Source organism: Morone saxatilis, unplaced genomic scaffold (genome assembly GCF_004916995.1).
Source record: "Morone saxatilis isolate NCDOM2014 unplaced genomic scaffold, NCSU_SB_2.0 Contig4, whole genome shotgun sequence".
In the NCBI taxonomy this organism is placed as follows: domain Eukaryota; kingdom Metazoa; phylum Chordata; class Actinopteri; family Moronidae; genus Morone; species Morone saxatilis.
The window spans coordinates 5,585,541-5,606,867 of record NW_023339984.1 but is presented as its reverse complement, the minus strand read 5'-3'; the positions used below and the strand labels follow the sequence as shown (position 1 = coordinate 5,606,867).

Below are 21,327 nucleotides of genomic sequence, written 5' to 3'. Positions count from 1 at the left end.
TTTCTCCCCACTGCGAGGCCGCAGTTGAATCACGACAAGTCTGTTGGAGCTGGCTGGCAGTCTGAGGATTATGTCATTATATTGGGCATTTATCATCAGAGCTGTGTGTCTGTCACCGGAGTATGGATGCACAAATACTCGCTGTTTTATGGGGATTAAAAGTAGTTTACTTGTGATATGTTATTGTAAACGTCAGTGTTAACTCTCGTTGGAGTGCATTAGGATGGACGTTCCTTACACGACTCACTGCCTCTTTTTGTACTCTAATAGCTGATCACCAGGTTTGCTCTCGCTCAGCAGATCATTGTGTACAGAATATACACCAAATAACACTAAGCACTCTCAAAATTGCTCTCCAACCTGACCCCTAATGCTCAATATCAAAAGCACTCATTTAAAGCCACTGTGGCAAGAATGCCAGTAAAGCGCCTGTACTGAACTGAGTTTATTCTTCACTGTGTGAAACGGTTTGATTTCTTTTTAATAAATCTGAGTCACCTGAAAGCAGCAGGGCAGATGTGCGTTATACCTGCTGCCTGTGCCTTGCAACATGCAGCACCTACATGTACAATGACTCACTGACTTTCTACTAATGCTGCTCTAACGTGTGCTTTCCCTGTCCGTTACATTTCCTGGTTTTGCCGCCCTCGACTCAGATTGAAATCTTCCTTCACTCATTTGTTTTGCTCCACTCACTGAAGCTAAACTTTCTATGGAAATGAGGAAGTTGTTGTATTTTCTTTTTTATTAGCGCAACCGAGACGATTTAACACTCTGGGCGGTTGTTTGCCTGTAAATGTTGCTGCATGTCTTCATGATGTCAGTCTAAGCCTGTGTGTTTTTTCTCTCTTGTTAATAATAATACTGTGGCCTTTTACCGCAGCGCTGCCATTCACCAACCTGGAAAACTATTGATTGCGGCCGTAAAATGTCAACGACTCTATTAAGCCTTCAGACTCATTTGGGTGTTTACTTTGCAGTAAGAACATTTTTAGATCTCACAGAGCAGTTTTGGAGAGCAGATCAGTCCCAGCTGCTTTTCAGCCTGTTTCTCATTCAGATCATGAGATATGGAAGATTGTTCTTCAGCGGTTTTATTGTTCATGAGCAGTGAGACTCGGTGAAGACTTTTCTGCTCGTGGGAGCAGTTTTCCAGCTGCAGCTAAAATGTAATTGAGATGCTGCTAATTTGTTCAATTTGGGTCCTGGGCTGAAACATCGGAGCCTTGATTCAGATGAGATAATGTCAGTTTAACAGCCAATAAGACCCAGCTGTGGGCTAATGAATAGGAGACGTTATCTGCCTTCAGAAAGATGGAAGAAAATGATGAAGTTGTTTTTTGGTGGCGGGGGGGCTCGTCTTTGTCGGTATACTTTACCACGATGGAGGTTTGAGCTGAAGTCTGAATAAATCCAGAGTTCTTGTGTTGCTGTTTTTACGTTGTGACCAGTCCTCTAACTGTTCCCTTCATGTACCTTTCTCGTGCAGAGCCGGCTGAGATGAGCGGTCCAGAGGTGGCCAAGACACCGGGAGGTGGAGCTCCGGGCAAGGAGGGCAAGGAGCCGGTGGCCAATGGGCACGGAGGAGAGGGCAATGACGCCAACCCATTCGCCGAGTACATGTGGATGGAGAATGAAGAAGAGTATAACAGACAGGTGTGGTCATACTTTATACTGATATAAAGCACATGATGGACACGTTCAACCCTCGTGCTCCAACTGATGTTAGAGATTGAGAACGCCTTCATCCTTCGCAGTCTCTTTCTAATCTCATTCCGTGTCTTTATTTGGCCGTGGTCTCATTTTGTCTATCCGTTCCCCCGACACGCACCCTGTCTCTCACGCCCCCCCAATCATCTTCCTCAAAGTCAATATCATCTTGGATGATGAAGCTGTGGGGAATAATTGGTTTAATCAGTTCAATCCATTTTTAAGGTTGAGCTCAGACCAACGTCAGCACTGTCCTCCTGTCGTCTCCTCATTCCTTTCACTGTGTTGATGCGGACGCTTTGTCCCGGCAAAAAAATGTTGCACCTGGCTCAACCTTTGCTGCAACACCACGCAACGTCATCTGATTGTGTTGGCCAATCAAGATATGCCAACGGTGTGTTTAAGGTCAATTCGGAACGGTGTGTCCATTACTCGGTATGTGCATCAGAGAGCACTGACTTTACTGTAAAATGTAGCACATACGTATTCGGCCACTGCTAAAAAAACACATTTAATAGATCTTTATTTTGTGTTCACAGAAAAATTATAGCTGGTTTATTTGTGTCTGCCTCTAAAATCCAGTATTGGTCTGGATATTTGGTATTGTAACCCACTGTACAGGGCTTTAGTGTTTTGGCTTCTGATAAGCCTTCAAACTCATGGAACTGTTACTAAAGTTGGACTTTTAGTTTATTATTTTGGGCACTTTGTCCCTTTTTTTTACTTGAGAGAAATCAATAGAGATGACAAGGAGTAAGGAGAGGGATAGGGAACAACATGCAACAAAGGTCTCTGGACAGAGTTGAACTGGGGATATTGCTGTTCATTGTTGGGGCCCTGCTCCCCTCCTCCTCCTCGGATCATATTTCATCTTCTCGCTAGAACCTGCAGCAACATGCCTACATAACACAGCCTCTCGCATTTTTATTAAAGCAGAACTGGTGTTGAAGTGTTAAAGTGTACGTACATGTTAACACCCCTCCCTCCTGCACCTGCTTTCCTAGATAGCGACCTTCAGATTGTGCTCTTTGCCAGGTTGCTCGGATAAATCCGAATTTATTTTATAAATTTGGCCCTGAATTTGACCAGTCTTGTCTAACCCAACCCTCCCTACGCTCACTGAAGCTCTCCTGTAATCTGTCTGCCATATTATTTGGCTTTCCCTCCGCCCTCCTTCGTCTTTTCCTCGACACCTGACTCAGGTTCTCACGGCAGCTGATGACTGATAACCATCCACAATTGACCACACCTGTTTATCTGCCACACACACACACACACTCACTCGTGTCATTTCCCCTATTCCGTGATGAATGTTTTTCTTCCTTGTGCAACAGAGGTTATTTGGACCCTATCTTAGTCACTTTCGCTATATGACTAATAATTATATATGTAGAATTGTTTCTCTGCCTGGCATATTTTCTTCTTTCAAATCCATCGTCTTCCAATATTCATTCCCCCTTTCAGCTCTTTATATCCAACCTCCTAAAGTCTCTTTCTCTTGCTTAGCTGGATGAGTTATGCAAACGCATAATGACCCCACATTACTGAGAAACCTTCCACCTATTTGTCATGCAAATAATCTCATATATTCCTCCTCCTGTACACCCCCCCCCATGTCTCTGCTTTTATGTCGCTCATCTTTTCCTCTTTATCCTCACCCTTGTCACCCAGGTGGAAGAGGAGCTGTTGGAGCAGGAGTTCTTGGAGCGCTGCTTCCAGGAAATGCTGGAGGAGGAGGACCAGGATTGGTTCATCCCTTCACGTGACCTCAACAACCAGGGGGTGGGGCAGCTGCAGCAGCAGCTCAACGGCCTGTCTGTCAACGATCACCACGGCAACCTGGAGGAAGTGGCGGTGAGTCAGAGATGCATCAGATTCCTTTTTTTCTAAGCTTACTTAGAAGTTGCTCATAAACAGTCAAGAGTTTAGATTAAACAGAACATGTTCTTACCGTTTTTTATTTTGTCTTTTTTTGCAGAGGAAGAGCATCTTGAATCCCGAAGCGAAGGAGTTTGTCCCGGGGAAGAAATACTAGGAGTCCCCCTCACCCCCATGGAGCCTCCACACGCACACACACACACCAGTCCTCACATATTCTCAGAGACTCTGGCGGCCTCGACCGCGCACACACTGATTCCCACACACACGCATGCACACACACATCTACACACTTGAAGTCAGTGGCGTGCTGGCAGGCCCAGTTGGGGGGTGGGGGGATTTCTTTTTCTTTTCTTTTTCGTTTCTTTAATCTTTTTATTTCCTGTTTGTTTCTTGTAAACTGAGGGACATTGGGAACAGGGGTGGGGGATGGGTGTAAAACCAGCACCGCCCTACTGCGGGCGCTAGCTCATCATTACATTTCAGATGACACTGTTGATGTTTACAGAGTATGCAGATCTCATTGATGTCCCCTTGGAACTGAGGCAGCTACCAAGGAGTGATGCCAGGACAAAACTTCAATCCAAAACATTGAATAAACTTGAAAGATTACTTCACGTACTTGTTAATTTGTGTGCTGTCAAATTTGAATAAGTAACATCACCAGTAGGTCGAGGGTTTCCATGACAGTGAGGCTAGAGAACGACTAAAATCTCAGGGGACATGATGGGTTTCTGCCGCTGCTCTGTAGCGTCACCACGGTCAGTCGGACCCGCTAACGTTTGCTCCTGTGATGTCACAATCTCCCTGTGACATCATGGCTCTTGCTCATCTAGAAATGTGGGTTCTTATCTGCAGCGGCTCCGTTCCAAACCAAATACAAACCCCACCCTCCCTGCACGCTTGTTTTTTGAAGTGATGTTAACAGACATGGACAGGTGTAATCATGGATAAGAAATTATTTTCCCAATTTATGTGGAAGTCCATGCTTATCTTTTGTCCAGACTATTAGAGCTGAGGTGTGAGTTTCCCAATCGCACATTAAGTCGAGTTTAGCAAGAAAAAAATGTTATTATAGAGGGAAGGTCGGAGCTTTTTGAACCTTAAAAAAAAAAAAAAAAAACAACTCAGTTATCGTCTTTCTTTGTTCATCATCCTTTAGTTCAATTTTGATTTATGGGGTGTAGTGAACAACCTTGTTACAGGGGAGTATTTGGTCTGGAACAATGCCACTGCCTCCTTCTGCCGGAACAACATGGTTTGTCCAGCATCAGATCAAGTGTCCATATCCAAATCAGGTTTTCAAATAGCCTCTCCTCCTCGTTTTTTTTTTTTTTTCCCCCTTCATGTTTTGAGGATGAGGCATTTTGTGTCTACTGGGTACAGTAACCTGTGGTGTCCATTCAGTCCTGTTTGCAGGGGGAAACGTGAGGGGGCATTATTGTCATGGCCCATCAGGAAAAAAAGCCGTATGGAACATGTCTGACAATATGGCCTCCTCGCTGTTCTTCTCTTTGTAGGTTGACTTCTTTTGAGGAAGTTCTTCTTTTTAACCATACATCTTGGTTGTGGTCTGGCTTTCCCTGAAGCATCGCCCCGTAGTCCAAGTTTAATCTCCGTTAAGTTGTGAGCCAATAGGAAAACGTTGTATATGTGAAGATGCTTTTTAGGAAACCCAGATTCTTATCAATGGTAATCTTGAGTTACTGAGTCCGTTTTTCTAGTTCTCAGCCGTCTTGGCTCCAAAATGCAGAAGCAGTATTGTCATAAGGGAAAATCTTGTGACGTGAACTTTAATCTTCTTCATGCCACTGTTCATTTGTGGTATTAACAGTGATAATAATGCCTTGTGTATTTTACTGTGTTAGTGTTAAGTAGACACTTGGAGTACTTGTACTTCATTGGATTAAGAAGTATCTGATGGGTGAAAGCACTTCTTTACATCCATGTTGCTTTCTGATTTTCAGACCAACAAGTACTCAAGTGTGTCCTTAAAGTGTGCAGTAGAAACGTGGTTAAAATGGAACTTCCTCACACAGTGTTGGACCACAGCTGTCGAGTGGCACCCTGGTGAAGCCAATAGGAATGTCCGCCAGGTGGATTGTACAACATGAAATCATTTTTGGTGATTTTGTTTAGATGAGTTAGATAACAGAAGCCGTTTAAAATAAAAAAAGGTCCAGAAGACACAGAGTATGAATTTCAATACAAATAAAAATAATGAAAAAAGATGAATAAAGATGTTAAAGACAATTGCCCCTTTCTTAGTCTTTTGTTATATTTTGCTGCATGCTGGACAGGAACCCTGATGAAACCATATAGTTTGATGTTTGTAAATGTAATATTAATAAAGACAGAGTTCTTCTAATACACACACAATTTAAGTTATTCTAACAATTAATTGAGGACTTCTTACCCAGTCAGTCGGACCAGCAGATGGCTACATACAAACTTTGAGCTAAACGCTAACGTCCGCATGCTAACATGCTGATGTTTAGCAGGCCTTTGTTTACCGTGTTCTTACCATGGCATATTAGCATGCTAATATTTGCTAATCAGTGCTAAACAAACAGCTGTGACTGATGGGAATGTCTTTAATGACAAACTATAAATGTAACCGGATTGTGTCACACATGAAAATAAATAATCCAATTCTAAGATGGATTCAGCATTAAAAAAAATCTATCTCTAATCTCACACATTAGTCGGATACTTCCTAATGAAGATATTGGCACGGCTATAACAATTATAAAAATAGCATTAATGTTGTATGCTGGCTGAGCTGCCGAATTACAATAATTCACCGAGGGTTAAAAAGAAGAACACAAGTAGAAATAATAAAACTGAGCTTATTGTGAATAAACTTACCAGTTCAGTTTTCATGAAAAGTTTTGGGTCGATCCCTGTGTTATATTCAGAAAGAATAGAAACAATGTGTATAGGTTAACTTTCAACATTTAATGAGGCCTCTCCTTACTCTCTTGTCATTAGGCTCAGTTAGCTCTCAAGAACAAAGGCCCCAAAGATTTGAGTATATGAGTGAGCGCCAAGAACACAGTAATCACTGGTTTAGTGATATTCTAGTACACCATAATGACTTGAACCTCTCCAGCTGGACGTGCCAACATACACATTTTACTTTATTTTCATCTTCACCCTGTACAACTCATGTTACTTCCCAACCTTATTATCTGCAATACTTCTATAACAGTTGGCAATCCAACATAAAGCACAGCAGGTTGCAACAATCACTTTTTATCCTCATCCTCAGTCATTATTATAATCTTGACATTGAAGGTTCACTCTTGAACAGCAGTCGACAAAGCAATCACAAGGCGTTCTTCAAATGTACATTAGATGTTTAAAGGCCCATTTCTCTGTATATTTAGATAACTGTCCAAAATCCACCTGCTGTGGAATATCTTGTGATATGATCAAAAGCTCCAGAACAGCTCCTAAATGGACCTTGTGGTGAGATTGCTGTGTTTTAAACCAACCAAACAACATTAGCCTTCATCTGAAGGAATGAAAAATCTAAGAAGAGAGAAGTATTCAATGAATGTGGACCTTAAACTGGGGCCAGAGCACATCTCTGCAGGTTTGAACGTAGTGCTGAGTAATTCATCTCCGAATATGTGAACTTAGAGCGCAGTGTTAAGAAAGCTCCAAATCTCAGTAGCCACTGAAGCAAAAGAAGAGTGAATAACATAAACATGCTTAAGACATTTTTTTCTGAAGGTCTCTTTCAAGGACTCTGACTACATTGAAGATGATATTGATGATACTGTCAGTGTAGTGCTACTTCCCCCTTGTGGAAAAGGAGAGGGTGGAACAGGAGGAGCCTCAGAAAAAGAGGAAGAAGGTGGAAACCTCCACAGATGAGAGCAGCGCTGATCTCCCTAAACGAAGATTCTGACTGTAATGCTAGTGATTAGAAGATGACCTCCAGAGGCAGGCGTCCAGGAGGACACGTCATGCAACTGAACCTCTGTCATGTCGACATCGATGTAATGTCCTAGCCTGATTTCATGACACCGATTTGTAACAATGAGTCAAACTGGACTCTAACATGTTGGTGTGGTTATGCACAGTCTAAAAAAAGCCACTTCTGATATTTATGTGTTAATCTCATGAGGACAATTACGGCGTAAAGCTAAACTCCAACTGTAGCCACTGTGGTGGGCGTGTCCTTTGCTGTGGCTTTGGTTGTAGCAGTTGCTGTGGTTATTGGTGTGGCTGTGGCTATGATGTTATTTGTGTTGGGCTGGCTACTCTTTATAGCAGCTAAGACACCAGCCAGCAAGACAGTGTTAAAAAGCCAGACCCTCCTGCCGGGATCTGACCTGTTCAATGTGGAGTCTACTAAAAACCTTGTCTCCCTTGTTTAAATGGTCATGTTATTGTTGTGAATCACATTTATCACAATATGCTCGAAGCTTGATCAGAGACTACCATGAATCACTTTTCACAACTCTGAGCCCTTGTTACACATTTGACCCAGTGTTAAATTGTTGAAAAAGTCACATATTAATGAGTAAATGTTTTAAATTTCAAAAGTATATGTGAAAGACAAGAGACTTTCTTACAGAAAATAATATTTTGTAAACAAATCATCTGATCAACCTATGAAATATGATGCATTAAGATGAAACTACACAACCTTTACAGTCACCATTAACTCCACCTAAACTAGCAACAATATTAAAATATGTACACCTTAATGCATGAATATTAATAATCTAATAACTAATGAATATATATAGTATAATAATATAACCCTCAGGAAGGGACTATTCTGCATACTGCAACACTTCTGTACTTTTACTTGAGTACATATTTGAAAGCAGAACTTTTACTTGTAACAAAGTATTTCTACATTGTGGTATTTTTACTCAGTAAATAGAAGTGAAGTACTTATCCACCGCTGCACAACAAGCACACACATTTCACTGTCTCCTTTGGGTGCCTGCCAGCACATGGTTTACTGCTGTGTTATGACTCATCCTGAGCTTCTGTATCCTGAGGCTGGATAACTGAGAATCACAGGCACAAGTCTTGACCGCAGCGTCAGTTAGGAAGGATTTTTAATATGTGGCCTAAAGAGAGCGGGCAGTTGGAAAGGGGAGCAGCACATTTTATCATTTAATGCTGACATGCGGCGCTTTAAACTGGTTCATCAAAACACAAACAATGTTTGTTTTAATTTGTTGTGTATTGAGACAAAAGTTAAGATTCAGAGAGAAGGATAAAGTATCTGGTGACGAAGAGTATGATGATGGTGAAGGTCACTCTGCTGGATCTTAGGCTTGCCCCACTAGGAGGAGACACACAAGCCAATAAATATAGTTTAGTGATGATTGCGCACACACACACACACACACACACACAGTCACACAGTCACACAGTCGACCTCTCTTCTCTCTCCTTACCTCAGCACTGTAGCTGGCTTGGTACTCTGTCAACCACGGATTCCTGCTGGGCTCCGTGCAGCAGTCAGTCGGCGGCACATGGGCCAGAGGTAGCGTGCTGCCACTAGGGATGCCAGGAGGGATGGCCTGCATCTTAAAGCAACTATTAGGGCACTCAGTTTTCCATGCATAGCTGAGAGCGTGGGGGAAAGAAGACAAAGTGTCAGAAAGCAACACATAGGGTACAGGAGGGATATGTGAGAAGAAAGTAAAAGAAAGAAAAATGTGTCTGTGGCTTACCAACTGGACTGCCTGGAAGTAGGCTGAAGGAAGGCGCTGTCTCTCAGACCAATAGCCGGTCTAAAGCCCCTCAAGTGGCCGCTGTCATCCCAATTTTCAGCATCTAATCAGAAGTGGGAATTAAATAAAGTGCATTTATTAAAATACTGTACTTAAGTACAGTTTACTTGCACTTCACCAATTGTATTGAGGTGCTACTACTTACAGGTTAATAGATCAATATTGGGATGAAATGTGTCAACAGCTATGGGACTGATTACCATGCCATTACGCATACTCCATGTCGCCTTCAGGATCAATTGTAATAACTTCCCTTAACTTTCCCTCTAGCACCATCATCAGGTCAAAACTTTAATTTGTCCAATAATTTGGTTTATGACCATTTAGCTTAAGCTACTGAGAGCTGCCAGCATGGCTGTAGACTCTTGTTCTTTATACTGGCAGTCATTTGTTAGGATGTTTTGTTATTATTTTCAGATATTATATAATTACTTAAGTAAACGTTACCCAATATTTTGCCTGGTCTTTACCATCTTACTATCTAGTGAAATGACATGGCCTCGTCACCTCACAAAAAAGTATTTTTCTTTTATGTTATTGCAAAAGGGCACATGTTATTCATCATGGGTTAGGTGTGTTTCTGTGTGTGTGACACACAGAGAGTTGTTCTACCTGTGATTGTGATAATTGGACTGAAGGCCACAGGGAGGTGGAGCAGGTGCTGCAGCCTGGCTTCTCTGCAGACAGATCTAAGTAAGTCTTCATAGCAGGCCGGACTGACATGAGATGTCAACAAAATCATACCTAAAAGAGCACAAATCAAGGATCAGGGATAATTAAATGTCTTATAGTTTGGGTTAAACATGGGATAAACAGTGAACTTGAGACCACAAGCCAAAAGTACTTTAAAAAGGTTTCCTTGTTGAACTTTGCAGCTTAAATGAAAAATGACTGGATGAATCTAATCAACACTCCTGAAGTAAAAACAGCCATCTAACCTTCCTCGTAGAGAACACCAAACTTTGGCTGTGGCTCCTTTGTCTCCTGCTGCTCCAACACATTTACTGTCAATACAAGAAAATGGCCTGAGTACCAACGTAGCTGCCAGCTTCAATGTGTCTGTATGTGTGTTATGAGTGTATTTCAGACAGATAAAGAGAGTTCCTTACCCTTTCCACCAAAAACATAGTACAGCTGACCTTTCTCCTCTTCACCAAGTAAAGGCCTAGTTTCACTGGGAACCCCCACTTCCTGTGTCCTGCCCTCCGTCAGGGCGGAGCCAACAACCCCCGACGCCTCGGAAAAGGAAGGCGCGAGGGTGCCAAATGGAGTCAAGATGGCAGGGAAGAGGGAACAAGAGGGAGGCTGAGAGAAAGAGTACAGAAAGAGTGAGGGCGGTGGTGGTACTGGTAACAGAAAGCTCGTTTATATTATTCTGAACTGGTGTGAGTGTGTGTTGTTGTGGGTCACCTGTAACCAGCCACTCGAGCCATAGATGCTGTTAGTTGTCTTGTAATAGTATTGATGAAATATAGGCCAGGTTTCACAGTTAGTCTATGAAAACAACACACGACAGTGAGTCTATCTGGCCATCAATCAGTCAGTTAATCAGTCTGTCTCTCCATCCATTAATCCATCCAACCTGAGGTGTGTCGATACATGCAGGAGCAGCTTTAGCTTCAGTTCTGGGCTTCAGCTGGTTGACCTGTAGGTGGCACTGACTGAGGGGTTGATAGTCACTGCCATAAGTGGTCACAAATCTATCCCAAGGCTCCACAGCCTGAAAGGGGAAAACATGCGTTGTGACAGTGTTACCTGACAGGTGTGTGTGAGGATGGACATATACAGTACTGTAGGTCAGCACAGACAGCATTCACACCTCACAGTGTCAGCGACAGTGGTTTGACCAAACACAGCTTTGGTCTGAATACTTAAACAGTGGTTGAAGTAAGAACAGCATTACAATGTAAAAAGATTCCATTATGAGTGGAAATCTTGAATCAAAAGTATTAACATGTAGTTTAAGTATCAACAGTAAAAATAATTCTGAAAGAAAATGGCTCGTCTTTTACTTTTACATGTTATTGGATTTAAAAGTACATTTCACACAGAATTTTAGTAAAGTAGCAAAAAAATGAGTGACTTGAGTAAAGTATGGTACAGGTACCTTGTATTTGATTAAATACTTTATTTACAGATAAATTCCATCTTTGTTAGCAAAATGTGCTGTAAACTGCATAATCTCACTTAAAGGGGGTAATGGGTCACTAGCTAGTAGCATTATGCTACAAAGAAATAGCATATCACACGACTCTGCACTTCTCTTTAGCTCCAAAAATGTTTTTGTCTTATTTAATGTAAGTAGTTTATTTTTGGGGCCTGTTGTTGTCATTATGTTGTTTTCGGTCGTAGCAGGCAGCTACTATTGGGGAATAAAAGTCTCCAAAAGTAGACCGCTACCAGACAAGCGCCAAATGGTGTAGTGTTACACAGAGTTAGCAACTAGCTAGCTGGTAAACATAGTGGAGCATTTAACAACTTAACAGCAGATATTTCTGAGTTTGAGATTGAAAACAGCTCAAAGTTGAGTGAATATTTGTCAGGTGGGCAGAAGCATGACTCCACATGAATGATAAAGTTGCTCTCTTAGTGCTGGATGTGTATAAACTGTTTGTTAATGAATTTGCCTGAAGGTTAAATCTGTATATTGGTTTTGTGTTCCCATCTTGTTTCTGCTACCCCCAAGTGGCCAAATATCAGTTATTGCAGATTTAAAATAATGTCTAGTCATTGCATCATTAGTGGGAAAAAAATTGACATTTTTTTTGTTTTTGCATTTTTATAGTAGTGTATTTTGTTCTGCAAATACTGTACGAATGCATCATAGTAACTAAAATTGAATCAACAGCTTTTTTGTTGAAATAAAATGAAAATAAGAGAAAAAAGTTGGTATGTGCTGAGATTTGAGTTTTGTAACACAATTAACAGTAATGCTGCCTGACGTATAGTGGTGCAGTCTGCGGAGGATGACAGGTTTGCCTTGAGGCTGCAGACTCCATGTATAAGAGAGATACAACTGTGTGTAGTGGTATTAATAGCTGTAGGAGTGATGTGTTGGGTTTTATTTTTCAGAATTTTTTTAACCTCTATTTCAATTCAAAACAAACTAGGAAAAACAAAAAATGAGGCACACTAATGAATAATTCAATTAAGACAGAAAATGACCAAAAGACAAGTCAAGTTGCTTATACCTCAGAGTATTTACCTTCTCATGTTGAGACAGAATCATCTGATGATATTTTGATTCCTCTTTGGTAGAGTAATCAGTGCATCATCACAGCAGCGAAGCTGAGCTGAGCTGAGCTGAGGAGTCAGTGGAAGCCGGTGGAATGTTACTGCTACTGTTTTTAATTGTATTTATTCTATTGACTGTGGCTGCTAGGCTACTTCTTCTGCCTTTACTCCAGTTTATGTGCAAGCCAGGAAATTCATACAGTAATACTGGTTCAGTAGACAGTCTATGGAGCAATGTGACATGGCCAGTGTGCAGAGAACTGAGTCAAACAGTAAACTCGTTACAGATACAGAACTCTGACAACTTGAAAAGAAATATGACAGCTTTCTCCTTCTTTTTGACCAAAGCTGTGACATCCTTATAGCATATAAACATGTTTATATCAAATTTGACTGGCTGTAAACATCATGGGCTCTATTTTTGTGTTGCACCGTTAAACTGGTATTTTCCTGGGGTACAAATTTATTGATTTCTAATGCCACTTTCTATTCAATGACACACTACTGTGTCACAATAATGTAATATTTTTAAGGTGAAATATCGTCATTTGGGGGCTTTTCCAAGCAGATTTTGATATATGTTAATGTTAGCAATTAATTCAGCAAATATTTTCTGCTAACACTTAAAAGTCTCTGGCCACCCCATCAATACTTCTCTTGAGCCGCCCCTGATCTCGACTGCACTCTGCAGGTCCCAGACAACAGGACGTTTCCTCCTAGGATTCCCAACAGTTTAAATATCATGATGTTTAAATGGGATTGAAGTGTGATAATTGTCACAGCCTATAATGCATGATCATGTATACTCTGATCCCACCCCGTAACCAAGAGTGCCACAGGTGTATTATGCGTGCCTGCCCACAAAATTCTCAAAAGTGTACCAAAAAGCACTAGGCAGGGCGCAGTGGTCTGTGATCTGAAAACAGAGCCCACTGTGTCAAAGTTACAAAATCTATAACATAAACTGAGAACAGGAAAAGAACTGTGTTGTGAAAAAAGACTAGAAGCATTATGGAACATCTCAGTACATGTGGAGCCATAAGAATATGTGCTTCTTGTTAGTTATTGCATTATTAAATGCAGACACTGTGATTTGTCCGTCACACAAAGAAAGGCAGTGTAATAGCACCATCTATTAGCAAAAAACAAAAGAGCAAAATGCTAATGATGTAGAAGAAAGTGTGATTTCTCTGCCTATAATAACTGAATACTAAATAAACAGTGATCATCACAGCTTAGATAGAACTTCAGTTATCTCAGGGATCAACCCTTCAAGTTAACAGTATTTTTATTATAAATCTCAGATGTAAACAAGTGTTGTAGAGGTGCAAAGATTTGCAATGAGAATAAAATTAAAGTAATATCAATTCCACTGTCACAATAGCCGCTATGCAGCTGGAAAAAAAATTAGATTTCCAACCACAGTATCGGTATCTTCAGTTCAAATCAAGTGCTATACCACACATAATCATTATTATCATTATAGTAAATGTTATTAGTGAGGATGCTTATATTCATGTACAGGCCAATGCGTTCTCCCTTTAGCTGATTGGTTGAGATGGACAGGATGCAGCTGAACTCTCACTGGCTGCTGTTGAAAGTGTGTCGGTAGAAGACGTTGGCATTGGCTGTGTAATCCATAGTTATGGAGGCGCCCATACTCTGAGCCCCCAGACTAGCGCCGCCGAGGGCTGAAGAGTGCCGCAAAGTCAGGAGGCTGTACCCATGGAAACGACCCTTGAACTTGTCAGATGATGCCACTTTATCCAACACCTCAGTGAACCCTGGTCAAAGACAGAGACAAGCAGAAACAAAGAGAAAAAAAAATTCAGATTTAGCTGAACTTCAACTGCTCCACCTCATTTTATTTCAGTGTAACAATGATAATAGGTTTTCTTGATTTGAGGGACACTGACCTGGCTTCAGAAGCTCCCAGCTCTTCCACACTGTGCCCTCACACAGGATGGGCAGGCCGAGGTCATTACTTAACAGAGGCTGTCAGGACGGACAGAGGAAGACATTGCAAGAAATTCATGCAGTCAATGTTTTGAGCAGATAAGTGAAAGCGCAGTATACAGTATGTGTGTGTGTGTGCACCTCTTGTGCTGCAGGTAAGACTGCTTCTATATGTTTTGCCAGGACTTTCCCACCCTGAGTGAACACATACTGACAGAGAGGATCGCCTGCTTCTGCACCTTTAACACACAGACAGAGATTTCTTTTCATTGGACCTTCCACTCTATTCTTTTAAATTTGTTTCCTAAAGCAGGAAGTGATGCGCCGCCTACCTTCAGCCAGCTTCTTGCAGAAACCGGCAAAGTGGGACTTCTGGAAGTTCCTGTAGAGGTGCGGCAGCATGCCCATCAGATCTGTCACCTGGGGTAGTATGTACATGTTTTACATATATGCATCTGACACCACATAGTACATCAGAAGAGAGAGACGTGATTTCCATAAATAAGATGACTCTCAACTGTGATTCGAGTTCACTGCTGTTACAATCTGACCTGGAAGTATTCCTCCATGGCTTTCCTGACATGTGTAACGTCATGAGGAGGAGCGACCAGGTTGTCTTTGGCATCGAACACCGTCTTCACCGCCAAATGAGCCATCCAGAATGCTGAGAGATACAAAGAAAGCCTGAAGAGCTTGGTCCAGTCAATAAAGCTATAAATGATTCATACACATATCGCCATGGTTACCTGATCCCTCATCACCCATCATGTGACCCCAGCCTCCACAGCCGACCGGTGGGCCATCGGGATTGACCAACTTGCAGTTAGAGCCGGTCCCTGATATCACCACTACACCTCCTACAGAGAAAACCGAGCTGAGTTGTATTATTTGATGATAACGATGACTGCGCTGATCTCATTGAGCAATAAAGTTTGGAAAGACGCAATATATATGATATCACTTTAATACAGCTACACCCAAAGGGGGTAAAGTATCAAGCCTCGCCCTGTTGCAACATTTTATAGTCATGATTTCAGCTGTATCTGTAACTGTCTAACTGTCTGTCTTTAACTATCTTTCAGATATTAATGAAGAAGATACAAAAGTAGCTACAGTGTAAGTTCATCTACAATACAATTCATTTACTAACAATTACTCCTTCTAACACCCTGAGGTGCAAATTCATATCCTATGAAAATGTATGGAATGTAATATCTGATATTTTAATACATTTTATGCAAAATCTATATGGTAAAAATGGATGTAATCTTGTGCTGAGGAGTGACAAAATAGAAAAAGACTAGTTACCACGGTCACTGGCGGTCGCCATGGCGCCAATGGCATCGGTGGTGATGAAGTAGTGCTGGCTGAGAGTGGGGAATCGCTTCTTCATCTGAGCGACCAGATTGTCGATGGCGTCCTTCTGCTCCCCTCCACTCAGAGACATTCCCTGCACGCACAACACACACACACACACACCCACACACACACCACCACACACCACAAGAGAAACCGTGTTTAAATGATCTTCTTGGCACTTATTTCTCCATCAAATACCTTCACTTGGAAGTCAGCTAAAGTGTATGGGCATTTGACTGACCAGTGAGCATAGCGGCGTGTTTGGATCCAGCCCTGCCTCCCTCTTGGCTCTCTGGATCATGTCGTTGATGCCTTCGATACATTTGTCCACCCCAACCAACTGTGTACACATACAGACACACATATTGGCATTTGTTTTGATTTCAAAAGGGGAAAAAATGATTCAATTCTCTGCCTACTGCATTTAGTAAACCCCCCAAATACGCCGTATTCATCCACTTTCTCCTCCCTGCCATCCTTACTTGGGTTTCCTACATTTCTCCACTTCTCCAACTCAAACTACCTCCACCCCTGTTTCAGCTCACCCAGTGGTTAGTGGACGGTCCCTCTGTCTCTGCCAGGATCTTCCCATCTGCTGCCACCAGCAACGCTCTGGAGCTGGTCCCTCCACTGCAGAAACAGAAACGCATGCATAAAGTACCCCAACACCAACATAAACAGATCATGTGTTTGCTGTGATATACAAACTCACAGGTGAGGCAGTGAGGAGACACATAATCGATGTCTTGAAGAGTAAAAAAGCTTACATTTTACACATATACATTCATATTTACAAACATAAAGGTGCTCTAAAATGTCCAACTAAAGTGCCCCCACCAAAATCGGGGGAGTGAGAGGAAGGACACGAGACACACACACACACACACACACACACACACAAAGTCAAAAGACCAGTGTAGTCAAAATCAGTACACTCTCTCAGTACAAGCTTGTACCCTAAACTTCAAATGACAACCGCGAAAAACACGACTCAAAGTGACTAAAAGTGACTCAAAGCCTGCAATACACACTAGCCTTAACTGACAGTTATAAAAAAATAAAACTGGATAGGTTTTGTAGTGTATTTTAACTCATTCTCACCCCTCCACTCCGCCGAACACGGATGCCATGTCTCAGTTCCTGTTTTGGTCCAGTCAAAGTGCGCAAATATCGCGAGATATTACGAGAGCTCCAACCTGCAATACTGATTCATCACCAGCAGGTGGCAGCTGTGTTCAGGGGAAAACAACAGCCTCGACCTACAGTTCAAGTGCATTGTAAGAAAAACATATACTACTTGTAAAATGTTGCTGTATGTAAGGCACTGAGGGAAATTAAAAACACACTGTGCGTCTTGACTCATGGTCTAAAAATCCACACTCGGTGTTAAGAATAAGAGATTTAGCAACATTTGGTTTATGGGCTGAAAACAGGGACAACTTTGAGTTTCTTTGTGAGCCAGCAGGAGTCATCTGCAACACATTAATCTGCGGGCCAGCTTCTCTTTGCCAACATAGTTCCTTTTAAAAGAAAAACAAAAGCTAATATTGTTTGGCTGCTCCAACTTCTTACAGTGTCTCCTTAGTTAAAGTATGTATAAGTACTAGTAGGTTCATATAACTTAGTTTTACTTTATATTTGTTCACATAAGTAACAATAGCTCTTTTCTATGAGCTGCATTGTCCTGCTGTGTTGTTCTATTTGCCAAGATAAACACCCTCTGTAGTTAACCTGCACTTTACGGTGTGCATACAGTTTCTGCTTGCATTAGAAAGTGCGTGTGTGCGAGCTGAAACCAAGAGAGAAGTTACACAAGAGTGAGGAGGAGGGAGGAGAGGAAGAAGAGCGGCTCGGTGCGCTCACCACGCGCTGCTCACTCCTCCTGCAGGGCACACTGCGTCAATCCCCGCGCGCTTACTGCAACACAGGATGTTAGTTTATTCACATTTCAAAATAATTAGACTTGAACAGACGGGGTGTGTCAGAACAAAGTAGAATTACACACCCTGAGGTAGGATTTATAGTTAGTAATGACTGCCTAATGGAATAATGGGATTGTTATATGTCTTCTCTTGATTTGTTCATCTCAGACACTAAATCATATTTCCAGATTATTAGTAGAGCTTGACGTAGGACAGTGTGTAATTCTCCATATATACTCTGCAGTGGGTGTGTTTACGTGGAAGAACGCCATCATTTTGTGATAAAAAAAAAAGTGTTTGCAGAAACTATGATTGAGTTCTTACTCACGGTGAGTTTTAATTAGAGTATTCTTTACATAGCCTAATTTGACTGACTTTCATTCCCTGGTGCAAGTCAATGTGAATTAATCAAGGGTCTGCAGCCTTTGCCCCCTTGGTCGTCCAGCCCTGGCACCAGCTCAGGGCCTCTGAATTAAAATCTAGTTTAAACACATGGTGCAAATTCTTAAATAAAGTTTTAAAGTTACCACAAAAACACTAGGCTCACTAAAGGCTATCTAATACCTACATAATGAAAGAAAGTGGGTAAAATATGGAGGTTAATAAGAACACACAACTCATTTCTGCCCCAGGGCCTAAATAAATATTTTTTGACCATGAAATAAGTTTCCATGTTAATATTCTCTACCTTTAGGAGTCATTAGATACCAGTAAAGCACTGCCGCTGAACTGGTGTTCGCTAATCAGACCTTTATTCTGAAATCAGTAACGGAAGCTTCGTGATGTCTATGAAATGTGGCTTTTTGGTCCAGCCCTGCAGGAGGAGTGAGAGGCGACAGATAGGCGACTCACAGACAACATTTGGACGTTAGTTAACTTTGTCCGGACCACCCAGCGACTGTTTGGACCTTTTCTTATTTCCACCATGACACCCTGAGCGAGCGGGAGCTGCGTTTGAAAGGCTGGGGAGCGGGAGACAGAGAAGAGGGGAAGTTGTTGGGGGATATAGGAAAAATAAACCCCCCAAAAAAAAAAAAAAAAAAGTGATTTTCCTGCGACAAGTTCAAGTCAAATTTCTTCTTTCTAGAGGAAGGGTGGCCCTGGACTGTTGGGGGGCATGGACACCCACGTCAAGGAGGGACAACTGTATGTGCAGCATCAAAAGTTTGGGAAGGTAAGTGCAAGAATATTTTAGCAGCACGGTTGTGGCGTTGACAGAAATGACCCAAAAGAAAAATAACTGTAGCTAGTACATCATCATAAACATGTCGAGCATGCTATATAACATCAAATGTAACAATACATTTAGCATATAATATAATAAACCAGTAATATATGGAGAGAAGAAGCTCTTAAACTAAAAACTAGATAAAAAGCTTCTCAGACACACAAAAGTCTGTGTAGGACTGTTATAGAATATCACAGGAAACCAGTAGCTACAGTAGGTGTGATAAAACAACTTAAAGGTCACTGCTGCCTGTCATAAACAGTCTGTAACTCCTTATAGAAATTAAATATGATGCTATTGGTGACTATATGAATGATAAAGTAGTGGCATATGTTTATGAGACAGTTAAAGTCAGTTTAGGTAATGATACACAGCTCCTCATAGCTGTATTATATGTTATTCAGGGAGATGGAAGTGTCCCATTGAGTCTTTAACATGTAGAGGATGCTATATAACATCAGAATGAGACACAGGGATATACATGTAACAATATTTATAGCATATTATATAATAAACCAGTAAGATATGAGGAGAAGAAGCTCTTTAATGTCACTAAAACTAGATAAAAAGCTCCACAGACTATTATAGAAGTATCACAGGAAACGAGTAGGCATGATTAAGCAACCTAAAGAAACCTATTTTCATTTACTTTTATACTTTCACTTTTCTTTTGGTGAGAGAAACTCTGAAATCATATTTATTATTGCTTTACACGGCCTTAAAGGTAACTGCTGCCTGTCATAAACAGCCTATAACTCCTTACAGAAATGAAACATGAAACGTTACTAGAGACAAAAAATGAATGATAAAGTGGTGCCATATGTTTATCAGACAATTAAAGCCTGTTAATGTCACTTTAGGTAAATATATCTATCCTAGCAGTATTATGTGTTATTCAGTGTCCCATTGAGTCTTAAACATGTTTTTAATTCACACAAATGACGTTAACTTTGTGCTTTTCCCAGTTGCAAAGAGAAAGGAGCATTTTACGTCATGGCAAATAAATAGAGCAACATACTGATGCAATTACAGACCAGTCATTGTGCCCAGTGTCTTCAAAGACAAACCTACTGTAGATGCAAAGAGAGGAAGTTATCGCAGTGTTTTACTGATCTGGCCTTGTTTTGATGTGGTGGTTCAGAGTAAACCTGCTGTGCATATTTGTGTGTGAATGAGTGTGCATGTGCATGAGCCGGTAAAACCCTGGTGCACTGTGGTAAAATTCAGTGAATCTAGAAATTACAGGAAACTAAACTGTGGACTAAAGTGAACAAGGACAGAGAGGTAGAAATTGCATGTGAGCTGCAGACACCTCGCTACATTAGAGCTGCAAGATGAAAGCTGTTGCAATAAACTTTTCCACAACAAACGCGTTCACAAAATCTGCACAACCAGAACATCAGAGATTTGTGGGGCTGGAAAGTTGACACGACTTTTTCACAAAGGTGGCAGACATGTTTCCACTGCGATCTTAGCTGCATATTCAGTACAACTGTTCGCACCATTGCAAACACTGTCAACGAGCCCCTTTTGTGCCACCTCTGACTAAATATGATCACTCATTTTAGTTTTGTGACCACACAGCTGGTGGGTATAGTTAAATGTTAGTGATAACACCTGTGTGTGTGTTTGTGGGTGTGTCTCTGTGTTTGCTTCAGTCCTTGGCCTCCATGCAACCTCGCTTTTGGTCTCAGAGCACCGCTGGATAAGGACTCATTTACTCTTTTCAGATTTGTAAGAGGGTCTTTGTCTCTCCGTCTCTCTCTGGTCATATGACATGGATCAACAAAACGATCTGGCCCTGTTTCCTGCCCTGAAATCACCACCCCACAATAGATATTCATACTCCCAAAACACAGTTTCAATGCTTTTTATAAACAGTACAAAATACAATAGAAAGTGAACCAACCAAATCTCCGCATTGTCAAAAATAACGCGTTATCTTTGCAGAGTAGCGGTTGAAGAGAACAGAAGTGCATACAAAAGCATCAGAGTAGAGAAGAATAGTACAGGAAGCTGAATGTCGGCTGATCTGAAAGTGTTGAAACTGGTGTGAGGTTTTTGTTGGGTGAATTATGCAATCACGAGAGCTGTCAGTGGACACACACACACTTATACTGTATGCTCGTTCCCACGTGTATGGTTGGAAAATGTGAGCTAAGAGTGCAGCGGCCGCATTCGACCCTGGTTTCTGTTTCTGACTGCTGTTTTATGAGGGTGTGAAGTAGTGGCCATTATAGAGTTTATAGATTGGGCTGTTGGGATTTAAACA

The 21,327-nt window shown here is 41.5% G+C and overlaps 4 protein-coding genes across 5 annotated transcripts in view; 2 read left to right on the top strand and 2 right to left on the bottom strand.

Moving 5' to 3' along the window:
* Positions 1-5,841, top strand: part of paip2b (poly(A) binding protein interacting protein 2B) — a 12,201-nt gene extending 6,360 nt beyond the window's left edge. For both annotated transcript variants that reach the window (XM_035675188.1, XM_035675187.1), the window contains exons 2-4: positions 1,490-1,656; positions 3,382-3,564; positions 3,689-5,841. In XM_035675188.1, the coding sequence (XP_035531081.1) occupies positions 1,501-1,656; positions 3,382-3,564; positions 3,689-3,745 (396 nt within the window). In that variant the 5' untranslated portion in view covers positions 1,490-1,500 and the 3' untranslated portion in view covers positions 3,746-5,841. The remainder of the gene's footprint in view (positions 1-1,489; positions 1,657-3,381; positions 3,565-3,688) is intronic.
* Positions 5,842-8,206: 2,365 nt separating this feature from the next.
* LOC118338029 lies at positions 8,207-13,685 on the bottom strand. The gene is made up of 9 exons (XM_035675185.1): positions 12,562-13,685; positions 10,939-11,076; positions 10,767-10,850; positions 10,466-10,661; positions 10,295-10,360; positions 9,969-10,100; positions 9,297-9,399; positions 9,018-9,189; positions 8,207-8,902 (listed from the first exon to the last, which is right to left on the bottom strand). Exons 1-9 carry the CDS (start codon positions 12,583-12,585, stop codon positions 8,822-8,824), a joined length of 996 nt encoding a protein of 331 aa, XP_035531078.1. The 5' UTR covers positions 12,586-13,685; the 3' UTR covers positions 8,207-8,821.
* Positions 13,686-13,860: 175 nt separating this feature from the next.
* Positions 13,861-17,063, bottom strand: nagk (N-acetylglucosamine kinase). The gene is made up of 10 exons (XM_035675184.1): positions 17,007-17,063; positions 16,451-16,535; positions 16,147-16,245; positions 15,855-15,996; positions 15,293-15,403; positions 15,098-15,210; positions 14,879-14,966; positions 14,688-14,785; positions 14,507-14,585; positions 13,861-14,374 (listed from the first exon to the last, which is right to left on the bottom strand). The coding sequence occupies exons 1-10, from the start codon at positions 17,033-17,035 to the stop codon at positions 14,172-14,174; spliced, it is 1,047 nt and encodes a 348-aa protein (XP_035531077.1). The 5' UTR covers positions 17,036-17,063; the 3' UTR covers positions 13,861-14,171.
* A 1,584-nt stretch (positions 17,064-18,647) lies between these two features.
* The window catches only part of dok1b (docking protein 1b), a 15,984-nt gene continuing 13,304 nt past the window's right edge, over positions 18,648-21,327 (top strand). Inside the window, exon 1 of the mRNA XM_035675183.1 lies at positions 18,648-19,001. Within this exon, the coding sequence (XP_035531076.1) occupies positions 18,945-19,001 (57 nt within the window). The 5' untranslated portion in view covers positions 18,648-18,944. The remainder of the gene's footprint in view (positions 19,002-21,327) is intronic.

Bases quoted from the DNA above. Each gene is read 5' to 3' on its own strand.
- LOC118338029 (XM_035675185.1), bottom strand. From the start codon at position 12,585: ATGATTCTGTCTCAACATGAGAAG. The intron at 10,851-10,938 runs GTTGGATGGATT...TTGTTTTCATAG, and splicing joins CATGTATCGACACACCTCAG to ACTAACTGTGAAACCTGGCC. The intron at 10,101-10,294 runs GTTAGATGGCTG...GTGCTCTTTTAG, and splicing joins TGGTGTTCTCTACGAGGAAG to GTATGATTTTGTTGACATCT.
- nagk (XM_035675184.1), bottom strand. From the start codon at position 17,035: ATGGCATCCGTGTTCGGCGGAGTGGAGGG. The intron at 14,967-15,097 runs GTCAGATTGTAA...ATACTACCCCAG, and splicing joins CCATGGAGGAATACTTCCAG to GTGACAGATCTGATGGGCAT. The intron at 14,586-14,687 runs GTGCACACACAC...CCGTCCTGACAG, and splicing joins TCTTACCTGCAGCACAAGAG to CCTCTGTTAAGTAATGACCT.